The following is a 9269-nucleotide window of genomic DNA, read 5'->3' on the forward strand; positions in this document are numbered from 1 at the left end:
TAAAATATCTGTTTAGAAGATCTGATCTTCTGTGTATAAAATACCTGGTCATATGCTTATAAAACGACTGGTCATCTGTATATAAAATACCATCTGTCTATAAAAGACCTGGTAATGTGTCTATAAATGATATGGTTATCTTTCTATAAAATACCTTGTCATCTGTTTATAAAAAATCTGATCATCTATCTATAAAATATCTGGTCATCTGTCTATAAAATACCTCGTCATTTGTCTATAAAAGACCTGGTAATTTGTCTATAAAAGACCTGGTCTAGGCATATGACCATCTAGGCAAAAGACCTGATTATCTGTACACAAAAGACATGGTCATCTATCTATAGAAGGTCTGACCATCTACATTTAAAATACCAAGTCATCTGTCTATAGATATTCTGATCATCTGTCTATAAAATGCCTTTTCATTTGTCTAAAAAAAATCTAATCATCTATCTAAAAATACCTGGTAATTTGTCTATTAAAGGTCTGGTCATTTCTCTATAAAATACCTGGTCATCCGTCTATAAAATACCTGGTAGTCTGTCTATAAAAAATACCTGGTCGTATTTGTGTCATCTGTCTATAGAAGATCTGATCATATGTCTATAAAATGACTGGTCATCTATCTACAAAAGGTCTGTTCATCTGTCTATAGAAGATCTGATCATCTGTATGTATGTATAAAAATACTTTGTTATCTGTCTGTAGAAGATCTAATCATCTCTCTATAAAGTACCTGGCCATATGTCTATAAAATACCTGGTCGTTTGTCTATAGAAAATCTGTTCATCTGCCTATAAAATACCTGGTAATCTCTCTATAAAATACCTGGTCATTTGTCTATAGAAGATCTGATCATATTTCTATAAAATGCCTGGTCATCTCTCTACAAAAGACCTGGTCATCTGTCTTTAAAAAATCTGATGATCTGTCTATATGTCTAAAAAGACCTTATTATATGTCTATAGAGGATCTAATCATCTCTCCTGTCCTGTCACCTGTCTAAAAAAATCTTATTATCTTTCTATAAAGTACCTGGTCATTTGTCTATTAAAGGCTTGGTCATTCCTCTATAAAATACCTGGTCGTCTGTCTATAAAATACCTGGTAATCTGTCTATAAAAGACCTGGTCATGTCTACAAAATACCTGGTCATATGTCTATAGAAGATCTGATCATATGTCTATAAAATGCCTGGTCGTATGTCTATATTTTATCTGATCAACTGTATATAAAACACCCGTCTATAAAATATCTGGTAATCTGACTATAGAAGATTTGATCATCTGTCTATAAAATAGTTTGTCATCTATAGAAAATCTGATAACCTGTATATATGTCTAAAAAGACTTTGTTATCTGTCTATAGAAGATCTAATCATCTCGCTATAAAATATCTGGCCATATGTCTATAAAAAACCTGGTAGCATGTCTATAGAAAATCTGATCATCTGCCTACAAAAGACCTGATAATCCGTCAACAAAATCCCTGGTCGGATCCACATGCCCCCACCCCTCCCTTGCGTACGTCACTGCCTTTTCATCTATCTATAGAAGATCTGGAATTCTCATTTCTATCTTCAAACTTCTTTGTGCAGCACAGATTTCTTTTGAAATGATTGCCAACTTGAAACTTATTTTCCTGCACAAAATATTTGGCAGTTTCCTGGAAACATTCTAACGTAAGAGTGCATACATATGTTAATTAACACAAAGTTAAACGTTGTGTATGTTGCATTCGTACAAGTTTTCGGAAATTTCTCCTTAACTTGACAGATAACCAAATTCTTTATGATATTTTCTTGGATATTTTATCACTTGTGTAGCAAAGTTCACTTATATTAAGATTTTCATAAGGAAAATTCCCAGAGATTCTTTTCAGATATGCAATTAATTAAAGTTTCAAGAATATGCTCTAGCTAATAGTTTTGTGAATATTTGCATGAGTTCAAAAAAAAACTTTAGTAATTTTAAGATTGGCGTAAGACAGGGAGAGAGACAAAAGCATACATTAAGGCGCTCATTTTGTTGAATTTGAATTTTGAATTAGTCACTAAATATTAGTGCATTTTTATGTGTGAAAGATTACTCTCTTCAATGAGAGCACGTTTGCGGTCACCATTTGCCTTAGCATCGCAAATAGCTCATATAGAAAACAATTGTCAAAGGAGAGAGGTATGACAAATAAAGATTGAAAACCCCAATATGAAGAATATTATTATTCAAGTGATTGAGAATTAGTATCATACACCAACCAATACAAAAAAAAAATATTACATTGAACCCAAGAGGAAGAATAGAAGAAAAGCAAATATATGCCAGAATCTATCCCCATGTGTTTTTTATATTGAAAATAATATCCTCCTCCCACAGTAGTGTAAGGTAAAACAACTAAATTTTGATTCCACCCCAATTTACATGTAGGTTGCATAAGCCAAGTTCGTTCCTTTCGTTTAAATAAGCTAATTGACATATTTGCTTGGCGTATGAAAAAAATTCGTTCCAAACTAGTTTGTCAAGAATAAAAAAACATCTTCGTTAAAATGCATTCCATACTTCTTCTGCATACAGACAAGAAAGGCAACATGAAGCAACTTTGTAATATGTTAAAATTCTTATGCTCACTCATATGCGTGAGTGAACACACTTATTTGCACATGCTCGTACTTGCATGTCATCTTGTATTTGTGTCTAATGAAAAACGAAAGAAAATTCTTTAAAAATCATATGTCATAATTTTTATGTGGGAGAAGAAGAACTTTTTGCAAAGTAGAGATAGTTAATTATAAGTTAGATTGAATTAATTTTTAAAAGAGCCGGGAGATGTTCAAAAGTCAGTGAGCATTAACATAAAAATATTTTATGGAAAGTTTGTGTTTGAGTTTTTTATTTCAAAGGGAAATACGTGTTTCTACATATTTTGTAGACCAATATATATAGTCAGGTTTTCTATATAATGATATGTCCTAGTCTTCTATTGAAAATATTCTATAGATAGATGACCTGGTAGCCTATGTGTGGATGACTATATTTTCTGTAAAAGATACAACATTTTTAGGCAGATGACCAGGTCTTTTATAGACTGATGATCAGGTCTTTTATAGACATATGACCAGATATTTTATAGACAAATGACAAGGAACTTTATAGACAAAAAACCGGGTCTTTTGTAGACAGATGATGAAATCTTCTATAGACAGATGAGCAGATCCTTTATAGACAGATGATCAAATCTTCTATAGACAGATAACCAGGTCTTTTATTGACCGATCACCAGATTACCAGGTATTTTATAGACAGATCCTCTATAAAGAGATGACAAGGTTTTTCATTGACAGATAATAAGGTCTTTTATAGAGAGATTACCAGGTCTTTTATAGACAGATGACGAGGTATTTCATATACACATAACCAGATCTTTTATAGACAGATTACCAGGTCTTTTAAAGACAGATGGTGAGGTATTTTATAGACAGATGAGCTGATATTCTATAGACAAGTGGTCAGGTCTTCTGCAGACAGATGACCTGGTCTTTTATAGACAGATGACCAGATATTTTATAGACAGCTGATCAGATATTTTATAGACAAATGACAAGGAACTTAATAGACCAAAGACCGGGTCTTTTATAGACAGATGACCAGGTCTTTTGTAGATAGATGATGAAATCTTTTATATAGACAAAAAAACCGGGTCTTTCATAGACAGATAACCAGATATTTTATAGATAGATGATCAAATCTTTTATAGACAGAGGAGAAGAAAATGTAAAGACAGATAACCATGTCTTTTATAGAACATTCGACCGGTTCTTCTATAGACATATTACCAGGACTTTTATAGACAGATGACCAGATATTTTATAGACAGATGATCATATTATCTATAAACAGATGACTAGGTCTTTTATAGACAGATTACCAGGTCTTTTGTGGACAGAAGATCAAACCTTCTATAGACAGATGACCAGGTATTTTATAGGCAGATAGCCAGATATTTTGTAGACAGATGACCATATATTTTATAGATAGATAACCAGGTATTTTATAGACAGATTACCAGATAATTTATAGACATGTGACCAGGTCTTTTGAAGACACATGACCTCATATATTATAGACAGATGATCAAATCTTCAGATTAGAAGAAATTTTATAGATAGATGATGAAATCTTCTATAGACAGATGACCAGGTCTTTTATAAACTGAAGATCAGATCTTCTATAGACAATGGATCTGATCTACCACAGACAGATGACCAGATCTTGTATAGACATATGATCAGATGTTTTATAGATAGATGATCAGATTCTATAAACATATGACAAGGTATCTTATAGACAGATACCTCATAAGCTCTTCTAACGGCGACAGAAAACCTCCTGGGGTCTTCTAAAGGCGACAGAAGACATCATGCGCTCTTCTAAAAGAGATGACCTTCTGAGGTCCTCTATAAGCAACCGAACACTTCTTGATGCCTTTTAAAGCCGATAGTAGATCTCTTGAGGTTTTCCAAAGGCAACAAAAGAACTCTCGAGGTCTTCTAATCGACACAGAAGATTTATTGAGGTCTTCTATAGGAAACAGATCCACTCTATAGGCAACAAAATATGTTTTGAAGCCTTGTATAGATAATAGAATATCTCTTGAGATCTTATATAGGTGGCAGAAGACCTTTCAAGTTCTTCTATAGGCGACAGAATACCTCTCCAGGTCTTCTACAGGCTACCGAAGACCTTTAGAGGCCTTCTATAGGCAGCAGACCTCTTGTTGTCTTCTATAGATGACAGAAGACCTATTGAGGTCTTTTAAAGGCGAAACCATATCCCTTGAGGTCTTCCAAAGATGACAGATATATACTTAGATCTTCTAAAGGCGACAGAAGACCTCTTGAGGTCCACTACACACAAGAGAAAACCTCTTGAGGTTTCTAAAGGCGGCAGAAGATCTCTTGAGGCCTCCTAAAAGCGAAAGAAGACTTCTTGTGGTTTTTTAAAGGCGTCTGAAGATTTCTTGGGTTTTGCTATAGCCCGCAGATGACTTATTGAGGTCTTCCAAGGGCGACAAAAGACCTTTTGAAGTTTCTATAGCAGAAGGAAAACCTCTTGAAGTCTTCTTCAAGCAACAGACAAATTCTAGATGTCTTCTAGAGACAACGGTATACCGTTTGACGTGTTCTACAGGCGAGATAACAGTTTTTGAGGTGTTTTAGGGGCGACAGGAGACCTGTTGTGGTCTTCTATAGATGACAAAAGACCTCTTGTAGTCTTCTATAGGCGACATAATTCTTCTCGAGGTTTTCTATAGGCTTCAGAATAACTTTTAAGACTTTCTATAGGGGACAGGAGATATCTTAATGTCTTCTATAGGTGATAGAAGACATCTTGAAGTCTTCTCAAGGAGATAGAAGATCTCTTGAAGTCTTCTCAAGGCGACAGATGATCTCTAGGGGTTTTCTGTAGACCGCAGAATGAATCTGGACATCTTCTAAAGCGACAGAAGACATATTGCGGTCTTCTGTATACTACAGAAGAAATCTTGAGGTGGTCTAAAGGCAACAAAGGACCTCTCGAGGTCTTCTATTGTTGGGAATGACTTCTTGAGATCTTTTAAAAGCGAAATAAGACCTCTTAAAGTATTCTGTGTATGGCAGAAGACCTCTTGAGGTATTTTAAAGGCGACAGAAGACCTCTTGAGGTCCTCTAAAAGGGCAGGAGACCTCTTGAGGGCTTCTAACAGAGCAGAAGACCTATTGAGATCTTCTAAAAGGGCAGGAGACCTCTTGAGATATTCCAAAGAGGACAGAAGACGATTTGAAGTCTTCTGAAGCAGACAGAAGACCAACCCAAATCTTGTATAGGCGACAGTGGACCTTTCGAGGTGTTTTAAAGGCGACCTCTTGAGGTCTTTTATAGACCATGGAGGAAATATTGAGGTTTTCTAAAAGCACCGGAAGACTTCTTGAGAAGACCTCTTAAGATCTGTTGAATACCACATAAGTCCGCAAGATGTCTTCTATGAACTGGAGACCTGCTGCGGTATTCTATATATGACAGAAGACCACGCTAGCTCTTCAATAGGCGAAAGAAGACCTCTTTAGGTCTTCTATAAGCGATCTTCTTTTATAGGCAACAGAAGACCTATTGAGGTCTTCTATAAGCAATTGAAGACCTTTTGATGTCTACTATAGACAAAACAATACCTCCTGAGGCCTCCTATAGGCTTCAGAAGATCTTGTAAAGCCTTCTATAGGTGACATAAAATAACTTGATGTCTTCTAAGTCATCTCAAGGCCACAGAAGATATTTAGGGGTTTTCTGTAGACCGCAGAAGAAATCTTAGTGTCTACTTTATATCACAGAAACAATCTTGAGGTGTTCTTAAAGCAACATAAGACCTCTAAAGGACTTCTATAGGTGACATAGACTGCTTGAGGTCTTAAAAAGCGAAAGAAGACCTCTTGAAGTACATAAAAGGTTTTAAGGGCATACACTTAAATAAATGTTCTTCTTCTTTGGGACAAATTTTCCCCGCATTGAGAACCAAAAATATGTTATTACAGATTATTCTGCAGAAAAATGTGATTAAATCTTATACTTAAGTACTTTAGTGTCGGAAAATAGATGGTAACCCTACATGGAGGCTGTGGTCAAAAGTGAACCAATATCACATTTCTTTATAAGGTGGTTTTCTCAACTCTGTGTTCAATTTTAAAACCCATTGGATTGCAATATTTGGTTTACATCTGCCAAAAACCATCATATGGGAGTATACCAAATCATGGACCATTACTGAAACTTTTTCTCGGCGAGGTTTACTATGCGATAAGAACTCCTGGTACCGGATTACAGCAAATTCTACTGAACAATGTTTTGGGAACGGTAATATACTTCAATTCAGAATGATTCGCTACATGGGAACCACGCGAAAACTTGGGCCTAGGACTACAAAAATTTTGTTAGAGTGTTTTTTGACCACTAAAAATTTCCGTTCGATATATTATTTAGAAGAATTTTTGTCACACTATCTTATGTAAGTGCCACCACTGTGCGCTCTGCACTCTGTACTAATTTTATAGACCAGTAAATCCCGCAAATTAATTCAAAATAATTCTTGTGAATGAAACTGTCCTGGTTTTATGCTGTTTTGAATAAATAATATTAATACTATAACAACATTTTATGACAATAATAGTTATGTTAAAGATTTCCAATAAATCACAGCAAAGCTATTAAATTTCGTAATCAATATCCGAGTTATTCGTAGCAAACCAACTGATATGAAAGTTGAAATGGGCAATTTGATTTCAACAAGTTTTTATTCTATTTTATTAGAAGAAGAATTCAACAAATTTCATAGAGAATATGCAGCTATATTCCATAACTGCAGAAACGGCAAAGCGTGGGTTGACTCATATTTGAATTCATGTATTGAAAGACTTCAACAATAAATTACCATTGTTAAAAGAACTTTCTATGAAATGAAATGGAATCTAACACATACATATGTACTTTCAGATACAGTGGAAACTTCAAGTCTCTCTCTCACAACAAAACCCATAATTAGCTGAATTTTTGCGTTTATGTGTGTTCACTTCAGTTGAGTTCCACTGTATATTATGATTTCTTTACTTAAATATTTGCTTTAGAAATGTCAAAATCTAAAAAAATGATTATCTAAATTTGGTGATCTACTCATGACAAAATGCATGTATGAATGGTTGACAAGAGGATGCAATAAAGTAGACAAAACATCATCTCAAAACGACAACAATTCTTCCGTTAGCAAAACATATAAAACCACTAACAATTGTAGAGAACAGCAACAGTTTCCGATAGCATCACTCAGAGGAAACAAAACACCCAAAAAAAATATTTCCAACAATATGTTCAAATTTGTAAGTATTCAAAAAGAGAGCACAAAACAAGGATTATCTACGGAATAACTCAAAATTGTTTTTCTTCCCCAGATCGTCTTAAGCGCCCTGATAGCCACCGCCTTGGCTGTACCAAAATATGGCAACCAAAATGCCTACCGAGGTGCAGCTAGCAACCAACATCCCGTCGCCGCCAGCGGTGATGAAGTTCATGCTGAAACAACAAATTACGCTTCGGATGTGAATGAACATGGTTTCCAGTATGCTTATGACACCACCAATAATATTCATGCTGTTGCCGCAGGTAATGAAAATGGTGATCATCAAGGTGGTTTCTCATGGGTTTCACCTGAAGGTGAAAACATTGCCGTGCAATATGTTGCCGATGAAAATGGTTATCAACCTAGCGGTGCCTCGTTGCCAACACCACCACCAATTCCCGATGCTATCTTGAGAGCTTTGGAATATATCCGCACTCATCCCCCTAAAGAAGTATCTGAACAAGGTGTCGGCGCTGCTTCATACCGTAGCAATACCTTTAGCCGCCCAAGCAGCAACAACAACAAATTTGGAAGACATTTCTAAATGAAACATGTAGTGTGCACATTTTAAAGGTCCTTTCGGAAGACAGTGAAAGGTTAACTTATTTGAAATAAAGTGGATGTATGAAAAACAAAGAAAAATTGACATTTACTTACTGCCTTAACATGCCTTCTTGTAGAAAAATATACAGAAAAAGGTCTTCCCTAGATAGATTAACAGGTCACCTAACGACAGATAACCAGGCCTTCTATTGATAGATGGTCACCTCTGAGGACTTTTTTCGTATAGAAAAAAATTTCTCAGACACCTTTGAGGTGATGTCTGAGGAATTTTTTTTCTATACGAAAAAAATGCCTCAGAGGTGGTGTCTGAGGAATTTTTTTTTCTATACGAAAAAAATGCTTCGGAGGGGTCTGAGACGTGTCTGAGGAATTTTTTTCTATACGAAAAAAAATGCCTCAGAAGTGTCTGAGGAATGTTTTTCTATACGAAAAAAATGCCTCGTAGGGGTCTGAGACGTGTCTGAGGAATTTTTTTCTATACGAAAAAAATGCCCCAGAGGAGTCTGAGGAATTTTTTTCTATACGAAAAAAATGTCTCAGAGGAGACTGAGGAATTTTTTTCTATACGAAAAAAATGCCTCAGAGATGTCTGAGGAATTTTTTTCTATACGAAAAAAATACCTCACAGGTGTCTGAGCAATTTTTTTCTATACGAAAAAAATGCCTCAGAGATGTCTGAGGAGTTTTTTTCTATACGAAAAAATGCCTCAGAGGTGTCTGAGGAATTTTTTTCTATACGAAAAAATGCCTCATAGGTGTCTGAGGAATTTTTTTCTATACGAAAAAAA

The 9269-nt window shown here is 35.2% G+C and overlaps 1 protein-coding gene across 1 annotated transcript; it reads left to right on the top strand.

The window, feature by feature from the left end:
- The first annotated feature begins 7885 nt into the window (after positions 1–7885).
- Positions 7886–8469, top strand: LOC141386901 (larval cuticle protein 2-like). The gene is made up of 2 exons (XM_073955803.1): positions 7886–7897; positions 7970–8469. Exons 1-2 carry the CDS (start codon positions 7886–7888, stop codon positions 8459–8461), a joined length of 504 nt encoding a protein of 167 aa, XP_073811904.1. The 3' UTR covers positions 8462–8469.
- Positions 8470–9269: the final 800 nt, after the last annotated feature.

This window comes from Musca autumnalis, unplaced genomic scaffold, assembly GCF_047663935.1.
Source record: "Musca autumnalis isolate F117 unplaced genomic scaffold, ASM4766393v1 scaffold_5, whole genome shotgun sequence".
Taxonomy (NCBI): Eukaryota; Metazoa; Arthropoda; class Insecta; order Diptera; family Muscidae; genus Musca; species Musca autumnalis.